Source organism: Passer montanus, unplaced genomic scaffold (genome assembly GCF_014805655.1).
Source record: "Passer montanus isolate IOZ18808 unplaced genomic scaffold, ASM1480565v1 scaffold70, whole genome shotgun sequence".
NCBI lineage: Eukaryota > Metazoa > Chordata > Aves > Passeriformes > Passeridae > Passer > Passer montanus.
Window position 1 is genome coordinate 1,504,423 of NW_024372148.1, and position 25,300 is coordinate 1,529,722.

At 39.1% G+C, this 25,300-nt stretch overlaps 1 protein-coding gene across 1 annotated transcript in view; it reads left to right on the forward strand.

The window, feature by feature from the left end:
- The window catches only part of CDH2 (cadherin 2), a 114,499-nt gene that overhangs the window by 78,005 nt on the left and 11,194 nt on the right, over window positions 1-25,300 (forward strand). Inside the window, exons 4-14 of the mRNA XM_039730151.1 lie at window positions 228-374; window positions 1,454-1,609; window positions 2,960-3,104; window positions 4,162-4,334; window positions 9,267-9,404; window positions 9,766-9,951; window positions 11,907-12,163; window positions 13,478-13,620; window positions 14,816-15,049; window positions 15,369-15,602; window positions 16,823-16,962. Of these exons, the coding sequence (XP_039586085.1) occupies window positions 228-374; window positions 1,454-1,609; window positions 2,960-3,104; window positions 4,162-4,334; window positions 9,267-9,404; window positions 9,766-9,951; window positions 11,907-12,163; window positions 13,478-13,620; window positions 14,816-15,049; window positions 15,369-15,602; window positions 16,823-16,962 (1,953 nt within the window). The remainder of the gene's footprint in view (window positions 1-227; window positions 375-1,453; window positions 1,610-2,959; window positions 3,105-4,161; window positions 4,335-9,266; window positions 9,405-9,765; window positions 9,952-11,906; window positions 12,164-13,477; window positions 13,621-14,815; window positions 15,050-15,368; window positions 15,603-16,822; window positions 16,963-25,300) is intronic.

Sequence of the window (25,300 nt, forward strand, 5' to 3'; positions counted from 1 at the left end):
TTCCTAGTTAAATAAGGAAAGAAAGGGTTCTTACAATTTTGCAGTGAAGTTGTAAATGATATTGGTTATTTTCAAACTGCACTGTGAATGCAAATAAAACAGTTCGATGAACACAGAGGAAAGACAGTCTTTCAGTCAATTATGTAATTGTACCTGAGTTACTTTATAATGTCTGCTAGTAATTCTCCTTCTAACATGTGCTTAATTTTATCTTTTACCTGGGAAAGGACCAAAGGAAAATTGAAGAAATCATATTTCCATGGCAACAATACAAGCACAGCAGCCCTCTGAAGAGGCAGAAGAGAGACTGGGTTATTCCTCCAATCAACCTACCAGAAAATTCCAAAGGACCTTTTCCTCAGGAATTAGTTAGGGTAAGGAAGTTAATAGAAGTGTGGTTTCAGTGTCCCTCAGAGAGCTCTTGAAGAGATTTTGTGTAAATGATGTCTTGTTCATCATCCAGACATTTATCAAGAGTCTTTTGGGTTGGTTTCTTACTGCTGCCTGTGCATTGCATGCTGGGATGTGTCTGATTTCCCTGGGGTTTAGCTTGTTCCTATGCATCTCTGCTGGTGGAAAATGACCTTGTTTTGGGTGGTAAGTGTGTTAAGGGGTACCTCTGCTGGCTCAGGAGTTCTCCAGTCTCCTGCACTGGAGTTCTCTCCGTGGAAAATAGTGTGGGAGTGAGCAGGAAACAGAGTGCACCAGGAGACCAAAGGAAATTGTATCTGATGGGGTGAGGACAGCAGCTCTTCCACAGGATTCTGATGCCCAGAAGTGGCCACTGCAAGGATCCACTGCAGGAGCCAACCTCTTCTGGGCTGGCTTCCAACCATGGTACTGGCTGGTCATGATCAATGTGTTGGAACTTGGCAGAACGTTAGCCCAAGTTGATAGGACACAGTTTCACTCTGTTCTATGTGTGTGCTGGTGATTCAGCTGCTCCTCACAGATGCACTGCCCTTCAGTTGTTTCCTTGGAATATGAAACAAATTCAATGTTTAAGCAAAAATGGTGAGTTTCTAAAGAGCTGGCCTGTCACGGAAGAGATGCTGTAGCTTTGGGCTAAGAAAGGTATAGGAGAAGGGGGAAAACACAAACCAGACTTCTAATTTCATGTGTAATTTTATGATATTATATGTTTTCTCTAAGATCTAAGCAATTCTGCCTAAAGTATTTGCTTGTTTTTGTTTTAACACAAACAATTTTTATTTTGAGAAATAAACAGGGATAATTTTACATTTCTGAATATTCTTTGACCAGTTTCTAACAAAGAGCACTGTTAAGAACTTCAGACTTTGTACTAACGCTTTACCATTTCCACAATAATTATTTTTGCAAGTACATCTCAAGGAGCACGGAGAAAATAAATAGAGCTGCTGCTTGTCTCAGCAGCAGTCCCATCCTGTGCTTGCTTGTAGCTAATGTAAACTTCATCTTTTTTGACACACAGATTAGGTCTGATCGTGATAAAAGCCTTTCTCTGCGGTACAGCGTGACTGGCCCAGGAGCTGACCAGCCTCCAACAGGCATCTTCATCATCAACCCCATCTCAGGACAGCTGTCTGTGACGAAGCCTTTAGACCGGGAGCAGATTGCTTCTTTTCATGTAAGAGTTTAATTTACCACAAATCAGATTATCAAATTGAAGATGAACATCTGCTTCAAACATGACTTGAGCAGCCAGCATTTAGTTTTGTATGAGATATGATTTGAGGAGTTTGTAGCAGATTTGTATTTATTGTACTTAATAAGGCTAACTCTTACTATATTTAAGCAGCTTAAATACATTAACATATGTAAACAGTGATTAAATGTATTTAGGTAAAGTAATTTTAAAAGATTGAAATCTGGGTACTGTGGCTTATATTTCAAGTACAGGCCATTGATCACAGTCTCCACTGATTTGTATACTTTCCAGAAGTTTATTTTTAATTCAGCAACTTAAATTAGGATGTGACTGCTATTGGAATTGCAGCAGCTGTGATTTGAGAAATGGATGGGAAGAATAACGTACCAATTCTTATTTTAGGGGCAAATCTAAGCATTTTAATAGAATTGTAAATTAGGACGGTCAGCTTATGAAAATGATATTCTTTGCTCTAAAGAAATTGACAAAGTAGACCACAGCTTCCAGTACCAGTGGAAAAGGAAAGTTGCAAGGAAGACAGGGAGAGCAGGCTGTGACCTAAAGTTTCCTGTGCTTTTGGGAGAACGTGCTGAAATCACCCAGCTCCTGGAGAGAGTTTTCCAGCATGTTGTGGATTAAAACACTCCTTACCTTGTGCTCTGGGGAGCCCTTTGAGTGCAGCTCCCAAACAGAGGACACAGCAGGAGGCATCTGGGGGGGAGGTGTGGGTGAAAGGCTCTCAAACAACAGCTCTGGCATCTGTAAGATTTTAACTGAGAATTTGACATTGGCAATTCAGGATTTACTGACTTAGGAATTTACATTTATATGAGTCATTTCCAGAGTGGTGAGTTAATAATGCCATCTTGCTGCTTTCTAGAAGTTTTGTAGCCATAAGATATGTGTGTGTCTATACATATGATGGGCATCAGCAGGACTGCTGTAGGAGAAAGTTGCTCTTTTCCCTAGAAATGGCCACACTCTGGTCTAAATACACAGATTTACATTTAAATCAGCATCTTTTTAGAGAATGTTTTCTAATAGTCATTATTGAAACCACAGTTTTATAAGACAGTAGGCACTAGTAGTAATCAAAATTACATGATCTAAAATAATTTTATCAAATCAAAGAAAGAAGTCTGCAGCTTGGAGTAGTTTGGAAGTCTGAACATCAGTCCCATTAGCAACTTGGAAATTTAAAAGGTTGATATGAGGGAGCAGTGGCAGATAAGAGCTAAAATGTCTGGCCTGAAACTTCCTGTCACTATTGCTATATATATTTGCACCTGTATGTTGTGCAAATTATAATACTTTTAATGATTTTTGCAGCTGAGAGCACACGCAGTGGATGTAAATGGAAACCAGGTGGAAAATCCTATTGACATTGTTATTAATGTCATTGACATGAATGACAATAGACCTGAATTCTTGCACCAGGTTTGGAATGGGACAGTCCCTGAGGGATCAAAGCCAGGTAATACATGGGCTTTTGGGAGGCAGAGGTGTATTATTTTGAAGTATCATAATTATAGTATCATTTTGAAGGTGTGATGAAGGGAGTGCCTTCAGACCTTGTAATACTTTGAAAGGTGTCTTCAGTGTGATGAGCAAAATCTCAGATCCTCTATCTTCTTATTTCATCCTATTTTTAATGCACTTCTTAGCATGCTGGGATTAATTTCCAAAAGACAAAATTGCTGTGTGCATGAACTAAAACCAGGGGAAGTTTTAAGTATATGACTTCTGGTTTATGGTTTTCAAAATCCTAATTATAACATCACAGTTCTTACATTTATTTTTATGATGGACATTGATGTTCATTTAGTTGACAGGTCAGGGTATAAGAGACTTCTGAAATGTCACTAGATACAGTTCTAGTTCTGATTCCCAGAGGCTTTGCAAATACTGGGATTTGAAATCAGTGTCATTTGAATTCTTGAGAAAACCTAAGTGTTGTTCAGATCTCATTAAAATTCTAATCAGCTCAGACTAAAGTTTGCACTATGGCTGAAACCACTTCCTTAATTTGTCAGAAGTGCAAAATGAAAGGTTAGCACCAGAAATGTGTTTTCTAACTTTGCAGTGTTTACTTGGCATTTGAGATCTATCTCAAAGACTTTTGAAAGAGTATTATTTATATTGATTTTCAGTCACTATCAGTATGTCCACCAATTCTGAACAATAAGTATATTTCCTTTGGCCCAATTAATAACATAAGTACCTAAACATGAGATGTTCTTTTGTTACAGAAATGTTATTTGTGGCAGAACTGTAGAGTTTCATTGTTTATGTAGCTTCTTCAGTTATAAGCAAAACGAGTCTTTTATAAACATAGAGTATTTTTATCTCCTCTTATGTATTTTAATTACTCTGTTGGTGAGTCTTGATTTTAGCCAGTTTGTTTTAAGTAAAGAAGGAATGCGCAGATTTTACCAAAAGAAATATGTGCTTTGACCACTGCTTGTGAAGTGATCTTGTATAATCTGAGTGTAAACTGTTTATATAACATCAATTATTTATCCTGCTGCTAGGGACCTACGTGATGACTGTTACTGCCATCGATGCTGATGATCCCAACGCCCAGAATGGGATGCTGAGATACAGAATCTTGTCACAGGCCCCAAGCAGCCCCTCTCCAAACATGTTTACAATCAACAACGAAACTGGTGACATTATCACTGTAGCAGCTGGGCTTGACAGAGAGGTAGGGAAGGTCCTAATCCCGTGGGCTGGGTTGCATTTAATATTATAAAGATGCACGGCTCAGGGTGGTGGGTGGGTGGGTGAGGGGGTGGACATGAGCTGACAGTGTGCACCTGCAGGCGGTCATATCCAGGGCTGCATCAGAAGCAGCATGGCCAGCAGGTCAAGGGAGGACATCTTCCTCCTCTGTCTGCTCCTGTGAGACCCCACCTGGAGTGCTGCATCCAGATCTAGGGTTCTCAGCACAGGAAATAAGTGAACCTGCCTTGAATAAGTCCAGAGGAGGGGTGTGAAGATCATCAGAAGGTGGGAGCACCTCTCCTGTGAAGATAGCCTGAGAGAGCTGGGGCTGTTTAGCCTGGAAAAGGGAAGGCTCTGGGGAGACCTTATTGCTGCTTGCCACTACCTAAATGGGGCCTAGAGGAGAGCCTGGAGAGGGATTTTTAATAAGGGTATACAGAGATAGGACAAGGGGAGATGGCTATGAACTGAAAGCAGGTGCATTTAGATAAGATAAAAGGAGGAAATTCTTTACTCTGAGGGTGGTAAGATGCAGGAACAAGTTGCCCAGAGAAGTTGTGGATGCCCCATCCCTGGAATTGTTGGATGGTGTTCTGAGCAGCCTGGTGGAGTTGAAGTTGTCCCTACCTGGGGCTGGGTGTCTGCAACTAGATTATCTTTAAGATCACTTCTAGTCCATACAATTTCATGGTGTTGTGATATGTTTCTCCCCCTCCTCAGTCTTGACTTAACTCCCTTTCTTCACCCTGTTGACACCGGTTGTTTTCCTAGTCCCAGAGTACTAAAACTCAGAGGAGAGAAAATTATTTTAGGGATGAAAATTGGACCTATGTATTCCATACATGTACTTACTCGTGGCTGTCTGGGGTCATGGAAAGGATCTTGTCCTATGAATCTGTTTGCTCTTAGATACACTCTAACAGATACACACTAAAGCAGAGCAATGCAATAATAATAATAACAAAAAGAAATAATCTGTCAGTAATACATTGCTACGTGCTGAGCAAGGTCCATCCTGTCTAGACAGTTCTTCACTGTGCCCACCAGTGGAGAAGGAGCGTGCCAGATCCTCTGCTCTGATTCACCCATCTGTGAGGTTGGGAATAAAAATATTTCCCTCCCAACTCCAAATCTGTCACACTAACTGTGCTTTTAAACCACTTGAAAACTTCACAAGAGATAAGCATTATTTTATAAACAAGCTATAAAATCCTAACAAACCTCTTTTGAATACATCTTGTTTCAACTTCTGTTTTACTAACCTCATTTTAGCTCATTAAATCCAAAGTACTGGATTTGCTGTTCATCTTTTAGCTGCTTGTGTATAGTTATTTAATATGGAGAATAAAAATGCTTTCTGAAGTTCTGTGTTTGCTATTAATATTCTGATGCATTTCAGTTTGAAAGGGGTAATCAGAAGATTTGAAAAGCTAAACAGACTGTTAGATATTGCAATTAATTTTTGAGGTTTTGTTAACATTCATTCTGTTTAAGTTGGTTTTGAAGAGAAGGGATTTGAGCAAAGGAAAACCCTGAACTTTACAGTATTGCCCTATTAAATTAAAAGAATGATGGGCAGCTTTGCCCTTGTTTTTAAAATCCCCTGGTCATCTTTGACAGATGAACTTAGAGAAGGACATAGCGATAATTCTTGAGGTTTTATCACTTGGTGACTAGCTATACTGGAGGGATTTAACTCGGAAGAAACCAGCTGCCTGTGGAGCTTAGACCCTCACATTAACAGTTGGAAAAGCCTTGTCATTCACCATCAGTTTTCCTGATGGATCACTCTGCTGATACCCAGATGAGAATATATAAACATTTCTTGAACATGTTGGATATTAATGATTAACGTTAAATCATTCAAATATTAAATTAGACTAATATGAAATAAAATGGTTTCCTTCCCAAGCTTTGCTTCCTCCATTTCCTGAGTCATTTTGTGGAAGTCAATTAAATTAAAATGACTGGGAGTTTAGAGAGCCAAAGCTGAATGGTCTGTCAGTGGGAGTCACTGTCAGGGAGTGCCTTGTTGTCCATGTACCCCAGCTGGTCTGCCCACTTCTGCCTTTCCACTCTTTTCTATAAGTCTTGTCTCTCTTTATAAAGCTCTAATTAAAGTCATAAAATACTAGACAGAATTTTAAATTCTTAAATAATGTGACACATTTTTTATGGGAGCATAAGTGTTGTAGGCATAAAAAAAAAAAGTGGTTCCTCTGATAGCATTCCTCATCTGCTGGTGTTTTAGATTAACATGCACAATGCATTATCTGTGCTAACATGCACAGGAAGAGATTTGCTTAGGTAAGGAAACTCAGCTTAAGGCAGAAGAAATCTTTCATTTGTTATCTCAAAAGATGCTGTTTCATGAGATCCAGCTGCTCTTATTTCTTCCGTTATTGCTGTGGAATTCACTTCAGCATTAAAACATCTGCCTTACTGCTGGAGGTGCTGAAGAAGTCAGGCAGGGTACTTGAATTTACACACTGACATTCCTGCCTCACGTGAGGTTAATTCAGTGAAGTGCTCTTTTATTTGGCCTGTGTTGAAGTGGAAAGATGTGAACTGATGAGGTCTGCGTTCTTTCTTGAAGCTGCCAGTTTGCTTTTAGATGTGTTGCTGCTAAGTCTCTGTGCAGGCTGCTGACACATGCTCCACGGCTTATTCCTGGCTGCTTCTCAAACCACAGTAAAAAGAGACCCACCTCCCTTAATTTCCCCGTGCCTGGAAAGTTGTGTGCTTGTTGATTTCTGAAATTTCACTCTCAGCAGTTGTTCTGTTTTATGTGAGTGCTGGAAAGAGGGAAAAAAACCAAGGAACTAAACAAAAACACTGATTTGCTGTCTTTTGGGGCACTTTCTGGGGAAGTTTTTTAGTGTGCTGGTTCTGTTGGAATTAAGATGATTGTAAGGAAGCTGAGTCTCTATGTAATAATAATGGAGTTTCCTTAATGAAATTTGCTTCTTGGGATCAATGTATTAAGACCCAGATGAATCAGAAGCACCTGCTGTTTCAATAACATAGAATCATATGGCAGTGAGATTTGCTTCAATACTGCTTTAGATTTTATTGCTTCACAGTAAGTAAAGTATGATTTTTTTCCTGGATGAAAGTGGTAAAAGCATTTCTTTGATTCCCTCATGACTGCTACTCTTATTGGTGTCATGAAGGAAACCTTTAAGATGTTTAAAGCCTATTGAAGGTCAGTTTGCAAGTATATTTTCCAAGCCAGAATTCTCATACATCTATGTATATATATTTATGCGTTATTAAACATGTATACTGCATTTCTGCAGACTTAATACTAGTCTTTTTTAAAGAATTGTGGGATGCATATGTAGCAGTACACATTTGGGGTGTCTTGTAAGGGTTTCTGTATGAAAGAGGGCATGAGCATAAATCGTTACCTTCAGTGGGAGATAAAGATCCATAGAGTTTATTTTAAAAACTTTCTATTCCGTGACTCATTGTTGCTGCTTGGTAATGTGCAAACTGTTAAACCTCTCATGTCTATCATACTGTCTGGCCAAAGTTTGAAAGAAGGCTAAATACTACCAGTGGAGTTACCCTTGCTTATTTTTTGTATCAATACCTGTAATTCCTTTTTGTAAATGTTGCAATTCTAGGGGTGTCCTGCTTAGGGTCAGGAGTTGGACTCTCTGATCCTGATGGGTCCGTTCCAACTCAACATGTTTCATGATTCTGTAAATTGTTTCCATGAGGAGTAATCTGTCATATACCCCACTCTTTAGATAGTGGAAGAAAATAGTGTACCAAGTGGGAAAAAAAAAACCAAAAAACTTAAAAATAGGCCCTTCCAGTGGAAGAAAATAGTGTACCAAGTGGAAAAAAAAACCCAAAAAACATAAAAATAGGCCCTTCTTGAAATAGTTTTATTTTGCCAGAAGGTTTTTGCCAGTATTAGTAAACCCGTTGTGAAAGTGCTGTTTCAAAGTAATAGCAGCTCCTTATGTTTTTGTCCTTTCTTTTGGGAAGAACTGAATGGTAACACTTCTCTACAAGGAAGGACGATGAACTGGAAAAATGAGGGAGCATGTACAGATTTCGAGAGCAATGAGTTAAAATAAACTTTTCAGCAATTCTGCACACAAAACATCTTTATGATTTTTTTCTTTTTAATAGAACGTTGTTGATGTTGTTTTAAGCAGCTCACCAGGCTGAGGTCAGGTTTCTGCCAGGCATTTCTGGTGCTTAGGGACCCTGGCCCCACTCCAGCTGTGGGGATGAGCGAGTGCCCGGCTCAAGGGCCGTTAGCAGCAGTGGGGGGAGAGGGGGCCCATGGCTGCCATAGTCGGCCAGGGTGTTTAACATTTATGGAAATAGCCCGTTTGGTGCTTCCCTCCCCTTTCTTCCCAGTGCCCTTACTCATCTCTGTTGGCCTCGACATCTTTGGTTTCCATAGAGATCACAAGAAGTTGCAGCAGCAGTTTTAGACTCAGGCTTGGCTGAAACAAAACCTTGGCAGTTGTGGCCGTTTGGCCGACAAACCTACCTTGGCTCAGGGCTCTCAAATGCTTTTGAGGACTTTCCCTGTTTTAGTATAAAATGCACTCTGGCTCTCTTTTTGCTGTTTGAAAAGCATTGTTAAACCTGTGATCATGCATTAACTGTCTAAAGTGGTTTGATTTATTAGAGTAGGAAGCAGTCAGCCTGTCCTTACCTTGATGAAAGAAGGACTTTGAAGAAAGTCAAACAGTAGTTCAATATAAGCAGCCTGCTGCTCTATTCCTGTGGTACAAACTTCGCTCCTGTCATTTTGGGTGATGCTAACTAGAATAAACTGTGTGATAGGCTGCATTGCTTAGCAGAGTGCAATTTTTGGGAACACCTGCTGTTCTATGGTAATGTTAGTTTTGTCTAAAACTTGTGTTGTCATTTTGTGTTTTAGAAAGTACAACAATATACATTAATAATTCAAGCTACGGACATGGAAGGAAACCCAACATATGGTCTTTCAAACACAGCAACTGCTGTCATCGCTGTGACAGATGTCAATGACAATCCTCCAGAGTTCACTGCCATGACTGTAAGTACAGGATAGGAGTTAGTGAAGGATGTGCATACTTATAACCCTTCTCAGTTTCTCTCATTATATTCACAGACAGTAAATATTTATTACTTATTAAATACCATACTGCCAGGCAGAATCAGAATATGTGCAGAATATATATCCCGTACATGCTGTGTTCTGCTTTTGACCAAGAGGCAAAAGCTGACAAGGGAATCAAGCCGTTGTTTCTCTGGGTGGCCTCAGGTAAACTTCATTAGATAAATTGTCAGAGCTCCAGTGAAGAGAGGTGGGCTGCCCCACTTTGATGAATGTTCAGCCTGGTGTGGCTCTTGCGTGCTCCTCCAGGTGAGGTGAAGTGTTTCCATGGATTTTGCAGTTCTACGGGGAAGTACCGGAGAACAGGATGGATGTGATCGTGGCGAACCTGACGGTGACAGATAAAGACCAGCCGCACACGCCGGCGTGGAACGCCCTGTACCGAATGACCGGGGGGGACCCGACGGGCCGCTTCACCATCCTCACCGACCCCAACAGCAACGACGGGCTGGTGACTGTCGTGAAGGTCAGGCGTGCTGCATTTCAGAGTGTTCAGCAGATGGGGGAACACTGAACAGGGGGAAATGTGAATTCCTGAGGCCAGCATGAATCTGGAATAAAATTGATGCTCCCTTTCTTGTGGAATCTAGTAATCTGTCTCTTTGAATGTTACTTTGCTTATGCTATCAATAGTATTCCGCCTGCTCAGTTTTAAAAATCAGGCTAGGTTATTAGAAATTACTAATCTTGAGTCTTTTATTTGCTAAAAGTTAAAAATCACTCTGTGAAAAATTGTCTGCTTAGTATTTTTTGCTAGTCTAAAGCAGCTTCCTACCTCCTCAATTAGTAGTCATGCGTGTTGTCTGCACAATTTATGTCAAGATGTTCCATTAAGGAGCAGATACAGGCAGTCAAAGCACAATCAGAGAGGAAAAAATGATAGGTGGGAGGGTACTTCTACAAGAGACATTTAAAGACTGGCTATTTTTAAAACCTCATTTAAATACCTTTTATGGAATAACCTGTCTATCTTCATTCTCTAGCCAACACAGCTCTGTGTTGAGGGATGACTTATTCCAAGTGATAATAACAATGTGATTCTATAATTAAACCTGCCAGGCAGTAGCCACCTTTCCTCACGACCCACTGATAAAAGTCTCATCTCTGCATTGGCCAGCTCTGGTTTTGGCTGACCATTTCAAAGTCAAATGTGCAATGCCAGTAATCCCATTTGGAAATTTTAAAAATCACTTTTCCTTTTCTCTCTTTTGTTTGTTTTTTTTAATTTAATTTTGTTTCATTTCATTGAATTTTGTTTTGTTTTATTTTAATCCTCCCAGTATCAAGGTGACAAAAAGATACAACCTACATGCAGCATTAACAGTAATTCACATTGGGTTTTTTTAATAACTGTCTCTGGTTTATAACTGCTCTTCCCCAGAGGTACCAATTGTTGCATTGCAGTCTTCCAGGAAGAATTATGTGTCTGTGGTTTTTAGCACTCCTTTAAGTGCCCAGACACGGGAAGAGTTGGAAAACTGCCTACAGTTTTTATTGGCAGTGCAACAAGTTCATCTGTCAACCTGTAATAAAGATTAGATTGTCTCTTGTCACTTATTTCATATTGTCACATGCCAACTGCCCCAGTAAGGTACAGGGTTTCCTTCCAATATGGGATCTGTGTGAGTAGTACAAAGGGAAATCCTGTCTCCAGGAGTACCTCAACCCTGTGCAGCATGACAGAGGAACTCTGGATTCACACTGTTTTTGCTTCTTAAATTGGACTGCTAGCTCAGTGAGGAAATCTCCAAACGAAAGGTTCTTCACTAGGAAGATGGAAGCTGTAGGTATATCAGAAATCAGGTTGACTGGGATTACCAAGAGTCTTTCTAGTGAAATGTTGAGGACATGAGAATCTCTGATCTGTGGGAATAGCTATAGTCATGAACTTGTTTGAATGAAACTTGTTTGAATGAAAGAGGCAGCTTTCTGTCCCCAGGAGAGATCACCAGGAGGCACATGTGCTCATGAACTTGTTTGAAGGAAACTTCCATCCTTCTAACAGAAAGAGGCAGCTTTCTGTCCCCAGGAGAGATCACCAGGAGGCACATGTGAGTGCCTGGCACAAAGCTGGGAGCTTCTTCATGATTTTGTGATTTAACTGTTCATTTCTCATTTGTCTCTAATGGCAGTACCAGAGTAGGTTAAATCCTGGAATGGTGAGGTTTCTAGCACTTCTGACTTGAAATCTGCTGCAGCTGCTGTGTGCAGAACTGAAACTGCCACATGCTGCTAAGCAAAACCCCGGCACATGGGCTTGTGTTGAGGTGATGAGATTGTGCTCTCTTCAGAATCTGTGCTCATTTTTGAGAAAAGCAGTACAAGTAATCTTCAAAAATGTGTTTTAAACTTAAAATGTGATTGTGTGTCCATTGCTACTGTGAGTAAACATTAACACTTCCTGCTCTTTGCTCTTCCCAGCCTATTGACTTCGAGACCAACAGGATGTTTGTACTTACCGTAGCTGCGGAAAATCAAGTGCCTTTGGCTAAGGGGATTCAGCATCCTCCTCAGTCAACAGCAACTGTGTCCATTACAGTCATTGATGTGAATGAGAGCCCATATTTTGTTCCAAACCCCAAGCTCGTGCGTCAGGAAGAAGGGCTGATGGCTGGTAGCATGTTGACAACTTTTACTGCTCAGGACCCGGATCGTTACATGCAGCAAACGTCTCTAAGGTCTATATAAGCATTTTGCAATATTTGTGTTGTGGAATGGGTGGGTAGCAAAGAGGTGACTTGTGAAATGACTGCATTTACCACAGCATACAGTTATCCCGACACCTTGTGTGGGTTTTGTGCAGCTCTCTCCAAAGGGATTTTTGGCTGTAGAGAAGGTGACCTGACCAGTAGATATTTAATTTTCTCATTCTGAGTCATTGGGTCATTTTCTCATCATGAGTCCCATTCCATGCAGTTCTGTGGTAAAGTATATGTTCTATCACAACAAATTCAGTCAGAGCAGACACGTGCTTGTCTGAACTAAGATCATTTGCAATTAAAATACACCAGTAATTTTCACGTGGCAGTAAAATTGGATTGTTGATGAAATCTGAAGGGTTTTCTTTTCATTTTTTCTTCATTAATGCAAAGTAGTGGTGTTATCTGTCTGTGAATTCTTGTACTGACAGCTAGCATCATAATTCGATCATAATTTTTCTTATGTCCAAAACTTTTCTAGACGAGCCTTGTGTAAGACATGGTCGTTATTTGCAAAGCCAAGGCTGTGACTGCCCATGGGTCAAGACTCACCATATCCAGCTTTTTTTTTTCCTTAGCTCATATAGAAAAAAGTCCAGAACGTGTTCTGTCTTTCCTTCCAAAATCAAGATTATTGCAATTTTATTTTCTCTTGATTTTTGGTTAGCTGTTTGTAATACCTCATTTCTGGACATAACCATGATAGAAATGACAGCATGAGGACTTTAATACTAAGATAGCTTGCACTTGATTAATGTCAAAGAGGAATCTTACCAGACTGAAGAACGGTTTTGAAAGACACTTCTCTTTCAAGATGAGAAACATGCAGTAAAACCAGGGCGTCTGAAAATGAAGTGATACTGAAGCGCTAGAACAATATGAGTTAGTGCAACTAACACTATCCATTTTTACCTCTCTCCTGCTCTCAGTACTCTGACAACATGAAAATTAGTATGAATAGCTCTGTAGTTGTAGAAAAAACAAGGAGGATCCTGACTGAATATTTTAATTGAGGCTGAGTATTAATGCTATATAGTTTATGGTAATTGTATGATTTCCTCCAGTTACATGATAACTTACAGGGCAAGGCTCTTCAAGAATCAAAATGCAGGACTGGTTTTAATATGTATTTCCAAGAAATTTACTGACAGGGCTTGATAAATGGAAATTTGTAAAATGCTATCTTCAAATTCCAAAGACATGTTCAGAATACAAATTAAAATACTAATACTGTCTTTGTTGTCAGTATTTATGTTGGCAGATAAATAACACAACTTATGATTAAATACACAGGTACTCAAAACTTTCAGATCCTGCAAACTGGCTGAAGATTGACCCTGTTAATGGACAAATAACTACTACAGCTGTTTTGGACAGAGAGTCAATATATGTGCAAAACAATATGTATAATGCAACATTTCTTGCTTCTGATAATGGTATGTATCAATATTGTGTATTTTTTTCAAAAAGCCTTTCATCTTTGTGATTGAATGGCATTCAGTTTTACTGGGGCAGAAAACAGGATATGCTTAGAATACATCCGTTGAAAATCTGTATTACCATCAGACTGTGTATAATTTCCCAGCTAGTTGGGAAATGGCTGAAGAATAATTCTCTGAGTTTATAGAAAAACACTGTCTTGGTTACATTAGTTGAGTTGACAGAAAATTGAAAAAGCCCTGCATGGGAGTGTGGTAGCTTGAGTGAATGCACAGCATGAGTGGGCTTTATGGGGAGTAATGTGTCATTGGAGGGGCTTTGTATTTTCCCACATTCAGGCTGCAGCAGTGCAGAGGGAAAAGTATCTTTTTGTTGTCAGTTTGTTAATGACAATTAACACTGCTCAGAAATGAGTCCTTTGATTTCAGCTGGAGTGCTGTGCTGTTCATAGCTGATAGCAGAAGGATGGGCAGGCACAGTTAGGGACATTCTCACATTAGAAGGGAAAACTGAAACACTGGGGCTATTTGCCTTGGAAAGAAAACATGGTTAAATTTTCTGAACTGAACACTAGATCAACTGTTTCTATACTTTGCCTCTGTTCTGGAGAAAAGACTAAATGCTGCTGGAAGATTATGGGAGGTGGAATGAGAACCATTGCTAGTTATACTGAAAAATTCAGTGCCAAATGATCGCATCAGTGTGTGATTCCAGCAAGGTTTATGGAAGCATCACACATTCAATATGGATGGCAGGAATGTCTAGAAATAGCATGATGAAAGTCAGTATTAGAAAGAATTTAAATACCACTTTTATGGTAAAGGGTGATCTTAAGCCTTCAAAGTTAGGAAATACTTTGTCCAGAGGACAGACCATCCCAATTTTGCACCTTCTTTGAAGCCTTTGATGTGGACCATCTCTGGAGATTAACTGTCTGTCTGGTCAGTGAAGTGGCTGAGTCTGTGATCTATGGATCTGCAGTTACTTGCTGAATTTTGCTGAGTAGGGCCATTTTTCTGAGCACAGACTACATAAGAATTACTGTGTTAGCAGGACCAGTGACAGTGTTAGATTGCTTTTGTAAAAGACAGAATCCTAAAACTGAGGTAAACATAAAAGTGTGTTGGTACAGCCTTGTTTAAATAACTTTGCAGCTGGAAACAGCATTAATGCTATTTCATTTTCTTTTAGGAATACCCCCAATGAGTGGAACTGGCACACTTCAGATATACCTGCTGGACATCAATGATAATGCCCCCCAAGTGCATCCAAAAGAAGCCACAACTTGTGAAACCCTGCAGCCTAATGCTATTAACATCACTGCTGTAGACCCTGACATAGATCCAAATGCAGGCCCGTTTGCCTTTGAGCTGCCTGACACACCTGCTAGTATTAAGAGGAATTGGACCATTGTTCGAATTAGCGGTAATTAACATTATGGAAGTCTTCATAATTTTAAAGGAAATTCTGAAAATATCTTGTTTTTGGTATTATTTCACATCATACATGAGTTTGGTTGGTATGAACAAGAAATCACCTTAGTGTAAGTTCCTCGGAGGACAAGAAATCTTAAGAAAGAAAAGATGGTCACAACAGTCTGGAATTCTTTTACTCTGAGTGGCACATAGCAGTTTGACCAAGAAGTTAACACTGAGCTGAAACATGAGCTATTTTTGGCAATGCTGTTTTAATCCCATGTGAGCAATATATTACTTTCTAACCAGCACCTTATTTTCACACACAGGCGATCACGCCCAGCTCTCCTTAAGAATCCGATTCCTGGAGGCTGGTATCTACGATGTGCCCATAGTGATCACAGATTCTGGAAATCCACATGCATCCAGCACTTCCTTGCTGAAGGTGAAAGTTTGCCAGTGTGACTTAAATGGAGACTGCACAGATGTTGACCGGATTGTTGGTGCAGGGCTGGGCACTGGTGCCATCATTGCAATTCTGCTTTGTATCATCATCTTGCTCAGTGAGTAGATAGCTCTTTTAGTTCTAACTCCTTTACTCTTTTTTTGCAATACAATATTACTTATTTTGGTATCAGGTACCTTGAAGAACATGGGGGAGTTATTAAAGGCTCAGATCCAGGAATTGTTGCTGCATGGTTCAGTGTTTTGGACAAGTATGAAAACTTCTGATAGTACAGGATTTGGAGTTGGACAGAGTACAGGCTAGCACCGGTTTGGCAGTCAAGCCCTGCAGTGGGTTTGTGACAGAGATTTTCCATTTATACCCAGGACACTTGCAGCGTTACAGCAGTGAGTGGCCAGGTTGAAGATGTGATTAGTCCCAGGCTTCTAATCTGTCTTGTGCTGCCAGTACTGTGCGATTCAGTGCCACCCATAGCAGGTAACAGTGCTTTTAAGGAGTGCTGTGATGTTACTGCTACTGGGCTTCAGATTAATACAAGTAGGAATAACTGTTGGAAAGTAATACATCACAGCCCTTCACGTAAGGCCTGACAAGAAAGGCAGGTATTGCAGTGATTTGAATGTTTATTTTATTTTGTATAAAGTGCATTAAGTAAGAGAAATTACTAAAAATCATGAGTGTCTGTCCAGTGTAGTAAATTAGATAATTAGATCAGCTAGCTCTCCTACACATTATAGTTAACTGATTGCCTATTGTGATGGAGCACAAGGGAGAGATTAGCCTGGTCATAGTACACCATGCACCTGTCTAGAACACAGAAAATTACGGAAAGGAGTAATTAAAAAAAAAAAAAAAAAGAGCGTGGATAAGCACATGATTCTGTACAAGCACTCAGTGCAATTATTTTCTTGATAGAAGATACTTTTTAAATGCTAGGTATGAAACTAACAGAGCCTTACTGAAGGAGAGCTTTCTTTCTGAATATAGTGGTTTATGAAGCATAGTCTTTCTTAATTCTTTTCATGGCAAGTTTATTTTGCAGATGTGGAATGGATTTGTTACTTACGACCTTGAATACGTGATTGGTTCCTAAACCAAATTGCCTGTCATGGTCTGAGTTGAAACATCTCTTGCTTAAGCTGCCTTCTGTCAAATTATTAATTTTAAAAAAAACCCTTATCCAGAGCAGTCAAATCCAACTTCATTGCTTTTTCCTTTTTTTTCTTTTTTTAGATCTTATTATTAAATTTCTACAATTTTAATGGCTGTAGTTGAGAATTAAGGTGTGGTTTTGTCTCTTCCATTTTTTCATTACAGTTTTAGTTTTAATGTTCGTGGTATGGATGAAACGCCGTGATAAAGAGCGTCAGGCCAAGCAGCTCTTGATTGATCCTGAAGATGATGTGAGGGACAACATTCTGAAATATGATGAAGAAGGAGGTGGAGAAGAAGATCAGGTGAGGAAAGGTTAATGGGTTTTATGTATAGATTTACACTTCTCACTGCACTTTATTTTGTTTACATTGAAACACTCTGGTAGGTAGCTAATTTTTACATTAAGTATTGATGGCAATAACTTTAAATAAAACATTGCTTTCTCTTTCTTTTTTTTTTTTTTTTTTTTTTTTTTTTTTTTTTTTTAACCATTACAGATATACCAATTACGTGCCATTTTGATAAGATGTAAAAATTTATCTTGTCCTCTTGCAGTAAAAGCATTCTGACCAGACTCCAGCTAAGGCTGTTATATTTAAATGAAAGTTAACATCCACTGTCATTGCTGTCTGTAAACTTTGCTCACTCCTTGTCTGGGAACTTGTACAGCAACATGAGTGCAGGGTGCCTAATATCATCTAATCCAAATACAACCCTTTCTTGGTGGAGGGTGAATGCCTTTCTAGATAAATAGTAATGTTGGCTATTGACAGATTTGCCACCACTGGGATTTCAAGCTTGGAAAGCATTTAGGTTTCAAGTAGCTGTCAGGGCACATCTGTGTTTATTCAAATAGTTTCCCAGGCAGGTGCCATATGCATTTACTCTCATGTCACCTCTGGTTGAACCACTGCTGATATGTCAGAGGACTAGGAGTGATGTGTATATGCTAAGAATAGTGTCTTTTCCCCCCTTCCCTCTCCAAGTTAGTGGATTTTCAAGCAGTGTGATTTCCTTCCTTCAGAGGACGTTTATTAAGTGCTTTATGAACATGACAAACAGCAGATTTATGCACATTATCAATGGTAGAAGTGAGTGTAGTAATTACAAAGAGAACAGTGCGTATAATAGAGTCTAAGAAATTTTCCAGTTAAAAGCCTTGAAAAATTAAGTGCAATTCTTCCACATATCCCCAGTCTCAAGTCATCTGGCACTTGAGTTATCTGAAAAGTGTCTCCCTTCCCTGGTACAGACTTTCATAGTTTCCTTCTGCTCATTTGTTTGTATATCTGAAATTTGTGTTCCCCTTAGTAATTTCCATGCTTCCTGCATTTCCCCAAGTACTGTTCCTACTTCCTGGCTTTTCTGCATTATGCTCTTCTTAGGCAGTTTTCAAAGGAAACTTCAGTTTATGCAGTTTTGGAAAAATGCTTATGTTAAATAAAGTGAAAACAACCCTTTGAGTCTGTGCATGTATTCCAGTTATTTGTACACAGTTCTGGTACAAGAACCGCATCCTGTTCGTGCATCTGTTGTTGTACAGAAAAGTTTCAGTCTTAAAAGAAAATTAGGAAAACTCAGTGCTGTGAGAAGTAATTTTTCAGTTCACATATTCCCAGCTCCTGTTCATCCTGAATTCTCTGGAGGACCTGTTCAGCAATTGTCATGGATCTTTGATTTTTAATTACTGTCCACAGAACGCTCAGGACAGAAGTGAGTTAGGTTCTCTGAGTAGAGGCCATTGGGAAGCCATAGCTGATGGTAGGGTAGCCTTGGGAGGGTTGTGCTGCAGATCAGAAACCTTAAGCATAGTAACAGTGTACAGTGAGAACAAAACGGGAATGGTTCTGAAGTCCCTCCTCTGCCCGTCCTGTGCTGTGCTCCTCTCCAGCTGGCAGTGCTGTCTTTGTGAGAGGCATGGCTCGGGTGGTGTGGCAGGAGTGAGTGAGACATGCTGTGAGTGCCGCCGAGATTGGCGCGATGTAAACCAGCCGTAAACGCAGCCCTTCCTGGCAGTGGGTGAGCGTGCTGCATGCAGAGAAAGGAGAACTGCCGACAGGTGGAAAACAGTAAGGAATGTGAAACTAGGACCATTTTCTCTCACAGTGGACATAGAAAGCATCTAAACCTAGAGAATTTTAAGGGCTTTACAAAAGATTGAATTATTTTTAGTGATAAACCCCCTTTCTTACTTTCTAAAGATGCATTTTAAAGCCACAACTGCGATTCAGTTATCTTCACTGCAGCCACTTTGTTCACGTACACAGGTCCCTTTTTTGATCCATTGACAATAGGCCAGTCTCTGGGGGTCTGAAACACCCTTGCACACTAGATGTAGAAAACCTGTCCAGAAAAGAACAGCTTGTACAAAGTGTAACAAGCTTCTGTGACCATTTCTAGTGTAGCTAGTTTTATACCATAAACTAGTAGGAAAAATGGGGGTAAGTTCTCCCATATACCATATATGGGTATTTTTTATACCATAAACTAGTAGGAAAAATGGGGGTAAGTTCTCCCATAGCTTCAAAGCTAGGAATTTGTTCCTATGCAGAGTGGATGAAGAGAGAGTACAAACTTTTCATCTTATTTTCTTGTCTAAAGTGGATGATGTAAATATGTTCTGTCTTGCTTTTTAGGGAGATTGTTTTACTTTATTTTGGTTAGACATCTTTTAAAATCTAAGTTCTTCTTGTACTTAAATACATGGTAATAATTATTAGGTTTGTTTCTTCCTGGTTCCCTCCTGGCCCCTTTCATCTCCTGTACCCAGAGGAAAGAGGGAGAATTATACTTCTTTGAGGTTTATTTTGTTTTGCACACATTTTATGTGACATTTCATAACTTAGAATGCAAAGCTTTTCAAATGTCCCAACAAGTTCTCTGTAAGCAGTAATCTCATTTTTGCAAACCATGGCTTAGTAAAATACTGCATAAGCAAAGCTGCGTGCAGCATTGTGGACAAAAGGTATTGGCTAGAAAGATCTTTGCATTTTTGTCAGTGTTAATGAAAGTATTCAAGTGTCAAGTGTTCTAAAAAAGTATGGGACTAACATCAAAAATGTATTTTCAGAGTGAGGCCTCACAGGGTAAAACTGCCACTGTTCTGTTAAAATCAAGAAAAATTGCTTTGTGTCAATCTTGAATCCATAAGTCATCAGTAAATTTCAGGAAAATGCGTCAGTATTAACTTTTTTTTATGGTGCACCATCCCTAAAATCCTGAGGACTGATCAAACAAGCAGCTTCAGTACACAAGGTGACTCAAGCACAGAGCCATCCAGCACAGGGTGCATCTCATGTGTGAAATAAAAGGGAATTTTAAAGCCTCTTGTGCATCTCAGTGAAAACAGTATTTTAAAAGCTTCTGACATTTTCATAAAAAGTAAAGTTACTTTTATTTACAGCCAGCAAATTACTTTTTAAAATCATATGATTCTCTGGAAGGGCAGCTTGAAGATTTACCCTGTGTGGCCTGATATTTCCCAGATGTTTAGGTTATCTGAAGATATGACTGTTAGGGCTTGAAGGTAAGTGATAGAACTTAGATCTCTCTTTATCCTGAAACAAATCAAACTTGGGATGTTTTTATCTTAAAATACTTTATTTATTTGAGAGGTTTAATTTATTTATTTTGAAACTATGCGAGTTGGTTTCTTAGCTCTCATGGCAGACCCAGAAACTCCTACAACATGTTTAGCAGGTTCCTTTCAAACTCTCTGTACATTGTATCAGAGTGATGTCTCCTGTAAGAAATTAGATGAGTTCAAATTCCAGCTAGTTCCTCTGAGTCATAGCAACTGCCAGAAACAAGCTGGAATTCTTCTTTGGTTTTGTTGGTGTGTTTGTTTTTTTCTTTCTCCTGTGCCAGCAGTTCTAAGGAATTATGAAGTGAAATCTGCAATAAAAGAGCAGTTTAGTCCTTCATGAAGGTCTTGTGTTAATCCCATCTGAGGCCATCTTGGCCTGCTTTGTTCACTCTGACAAGACTGAATGCTTGTCAAGAAAATTGAGGATCTTGAATGATTCATAGTTGTCTTCTACCCTGGCATGATGTACACAGGGTCGTGTGATCTCCACAGCAGCTGAGAAAAATGCTATTAATTCTCTAAGCCAGAAAAGCTTTTGATCTGTGGGTCATAACTGAAGTCAGCCTGCTCACCCCCGAAGAGCATTGTCAACACTGGAAATGTTTTGGACTTTTTTCTCCTAGAAAAAGCAGGCTGAAAAACAGGCTCCAAAATGGTCATAGCACTCCTGTCTTTCCAGGCAGCAACTGTCTGGGTTTTCTGAGCAATGAATGTACTAGCAGAAGTTGGGGATAAGGAAAGAATGAGAGAAAGCAGAAGCATTCCAGATAGAAAGCCTTGAACTCTTCTCACGATTCTGTTTACTATTTTCTGCTTTCAACAGTTGAGCTGCCTGACTTAGAAGAGATGGGCCATGAGAGGGTTTGAGTCAGCATCATTCCACAGAAGTCAATGTGACTGGTTTGGGAAGGGGAGAAGTGTTGGGGCCGGGGTTTTTTTGGTGTTGGTTTGTTTAGTTTGGTTTTGTTTTGTTTGTTAAACCCTGGTATTTTGTTTTGTTTTCCCTGAAACTGTATCTGAATCTTAAACTCTTGGGGATGGGGGACAGTATAGTTTGTTACATGCTGAAACAGAAAGTTCAAATTAGGAAATCGTAGTGAGTGCCTGTCTTGATTATCAGTGAACCTCATGATCCGTAACTTGTAGTTGTTCAGCAAATGGGGAGGTGTGAGGTGCAAATGGTGAATATTCTTTCCTGATATAATGTGCTCTGAACTTGTAACACCAGTCTCAGCTCCAGAGAACCCAAACCTGCTGCTGACTGAGTGTTGAAGCACTTAGCACGTGTCTGCAGCGTAGTTTGCGCGCACAGCACATCACAACCCATAACCATCACTAACTCTTTTTTGTCACATATCTCAGGCCATTTGTGTGACTTACATCAAGGTGGTGGGTGCTTGACTGGGATATGTGCAGCATGTGTCAGCCTGATAACTATGATACACCTTTTTTTTATCTAATTGCTATTGTATACGTCTCATTGCACAAGATGATTCTCTCCTTTGAGTTCATTTCTATAATGTTTTCTGAATTTTAACAGTACTTGCTCATGCAGGTAGTCCTGTTGAAACAAGTTGTCTGAGCAAGTGGGTGGTATGCTTTTAAAGTATTGCAGATGAGCTGTTTTGAACATGTAGGATAATCTAGCCCTCAGATCTTTTCGGCACAAGAATTTCAATGCAATGATTTTACTATTATTCAAAGTAGTTTTCTTGCTGAGAGGTGTTCATTGTCCTTCCTACATCAGGTTGTTGGGGTTTTTTGCATTAATCACTAGCTTGCTTTTTGTCATGTTTTTTACATATTTACGTAAAGATAGAATATAGTAGCATTTATTTTAATGGTGTTAATCACATTAAAAATAAAAGATGAATGGTTTATTGTTATGTGTGCAGGATCTAAATTCTCAACAGAAATTTCTCCTTTATGAAAGGGTAGCTGTATTCCAGCATTTATGTGTCATAAATAAAAGCAAAATTAGGTAATCCTTCTGATTTTTGTGTGTGGGTTTTGGGGTTCTTTTTCATATTGTCATAACTTTCTGTATGCCCACATTTTGAGATAGCATTAGTCTTCTGTGCTGGGTCTTTTTACCACTTGTAAACATGATAATGGTCCTTACCTACTCTATGAACTTTATAAATCTATGTGATTAGATTTTCTTTTTCACTGCCCTGTGTGTTAATGAGATCATTTACTCTCAATTTTTAACCTTCATTTTGCATTGCATTAAGAATAGAACATGTTTTATGTTCTGAAATTTCAAACGTAATGAATGAAATAAAGGTTGCTATGATATTCCCCATGAATATACAATACTATAATTAAAAGGTAGTTATTTCAGGGATTGTGTTTGCTTACTAAGACATTAGCTTCACTTTTTTGAATAAGTGACTCATACAGTGCTCCTGTGGAGGAATTACTGTCATTCCTTGGTGAATCTTTATCTCATGATATGAAAAGTAATGTTCTCACAATTCCGTTACAAAATTGTTTTGTTTTATTTTATCATATCTAGAACCTCTGCCTGTTACTGCCTTGTATCTGCAGCTGGAGCTTAACTTTCACATTTTTTATTATGAAAAAGATAAGCTAGCTTCTTCGTTATCTTAAAAGTTATTAACTTGTAGTACTCCAGGTGCATCTATAATAAAAACAAATGGGAAAAGCAGTATGGCAGAACGTAATCTAAAAGCAAGTGACAAAGAGCAACTGTTGGTGTAGGCATTTCAACTATCCTCCCACCTGCAGCCTACATCTAGTCAGTTCTCTATCTTTGCTTTTTTTGAAGTCTCATAGTTTCAGGAAATGTAAGATTTAGGGGGGGTTATAATATTTTGCAGAACTCAGTCAATATTTTATGTGAAAATTTTGATAGCATTTTAAGGTGATTTTTGGTAGGTTTGGGGTAGAATATATAGCAGGATTGATCTTCACTTTTTTTTTTTTTAAGATTTCAGTGGGAGCATGCAGGAGTAAAATATTTCTTTCCTTACTTCTCCATCCCATTTCTCTATTGTAGTAGACAGTAATTGCCTTTGGGACAAAAAGGCAAAGCAGAACACGTGTTTTATCCTGAGGTACTGCAGAGTCATAATCAGTTTTGTTCTCTTCAGAAAATAAAAAACCTGAGTTTATACTAAGGCTCCATCCTCTAAAAGGGGCAAGTAAAATTCAAATTTCTGCTACTCTTGCTTTATATGCACCTAAACCACTACAGATGATTTGTGTTCAGTGAAAGACACTTAAAGACACAGGTCTCACCATCACATTAAGTCAAAGTGATCTGCTGACAGTTAAGTTGATTATTTCTTGTGTGGGGATAGAGCTGAACTTCCATATTTCTTTGCAAAGGGTGCATTCCTTGAAAATGAGAAACAGGTATAGTGGTTTTGTTACATTATTCATGTGTCCAGTCCTATGTTCTTGCCTAGCCAAAGCTTTCATTCTGTAGAAGGTGAAAACCCAAGTCCTCCCTAGAAGTGTATCACACACATTCTCATGAACAGCCAGGAAATAAACCAAGAGCTCTGAGACAGCAGAGAACCCAGAGTCATAAATCATTGATGAATGTCAGTCACATTCCAGGCACTAGGCTGTGGTAGTGGAAAGCTCAATTCAGATGTAATGTATTAAAATATTTTCTGAGTTTTTCTTTCTCAAAAAAAAGTCTCTTCTGTCTCTGCATAGCATTTTATAGTTTTAGTTCATTGTGGTTTCATTCTGTTGTTTGCAGTTCTGCATCATAATGCTCCAGGATGCATTCACATAAATAAGGCAGTTATCAATTATTGTAAACATTTTTTAATTTGTTAGGGGTTTTTTTCCAAGAACTTAAGTAAATCTTCTAAATTAGAACAACTAATGAGGATGAAAAAAATACAAGATGTTTTCAAATGTCTTCTGCTGTAACCAGTCACTGCTCTATGAGGGATTATTACCCAGGTGCTGTTCAGTGAGTAGCTACCTTGCCCAAGAGGAAGTTGTTTAAGAAGGAGATTTTTGAAGGCTGCATTATCCTGTTTTTCAGTGATTACTGGGGAGTGTAAAATGGCCTTTTCTTCTATTCCAGTTGAGATACTCAAACTGTGCTTTGAACTACTGTGTAGATGTCCTTAAAGAAGTGCTTTGGGGGGTTTTAGAGCCTTCTGCTTACATTTCTGGTAATTTGTAGGTCTTGGCTATCTGATTTTGACATTTAGCACTCTTCACTGAGATTACATCTTTCAGGAATGTAAGGTTTGAACTAATAATGGTTGAAGTCTTTTCTTAAAGCTGTAAGAACTAAGTGAAGACCTAATAATGTCAATCAATTTGGGGAGGGGGGGGCAGTGAGATGGATTTCACAAGATGGAACTTCTGATAAAATGCCCTTCTAGCACATGAAGGTTGTCATCTCTTTAGCCACCAGTTATCAAAAAGGCAACTATAGTTTCTCCAGTGATAACAGATACCTTCATAAACAAGCAGAAAAACAAAAAATCATTTAGCTTGCTTCACTTACATCCCTGTTGTAGAATGTGAGTTTTCTGTTTCTCTGTTGACTGTAAGTTTGGACTATCAGACTAGTCCAGGTTTCTGTTTTCCAAAGGCTTGAGTTTTTCTGCATGCAAAATGGGAGCAAACTTAATATATATTAGTGGTATTGCAACTGAGAAAAACTAAGTAGATTGTCTCTTTCATCAACAATCCTAAATTTGTCCAGAAGTTTGACAAGGAGAAAACTTGAATGAAACATCTGTTTTAGCGTGCTCAAGTCCAAACTGAAGGAAGGGAATTTTTTTCTAGAATTGCTGGAGTTAGGTCTAGACATCCCTAACTAAATAAATACTCTGATAGAAATTGGCAGCCATATGAATTAGATACTCACAACTCTCGCTGAACTACATTTCCAGTGTAGGGCTGAGACTTTTTCCCCAGTGAACTGCCAGTAATCCATAAGCAGATTTTAGCTACAAACAGGTTATATGGGAAAAGACTGGAGCAAAACCAAAGCACCGTAGAATTGTGGTCCTGAAATTAAGAGTAAAAATGATGACCCAAAATACTGGTCA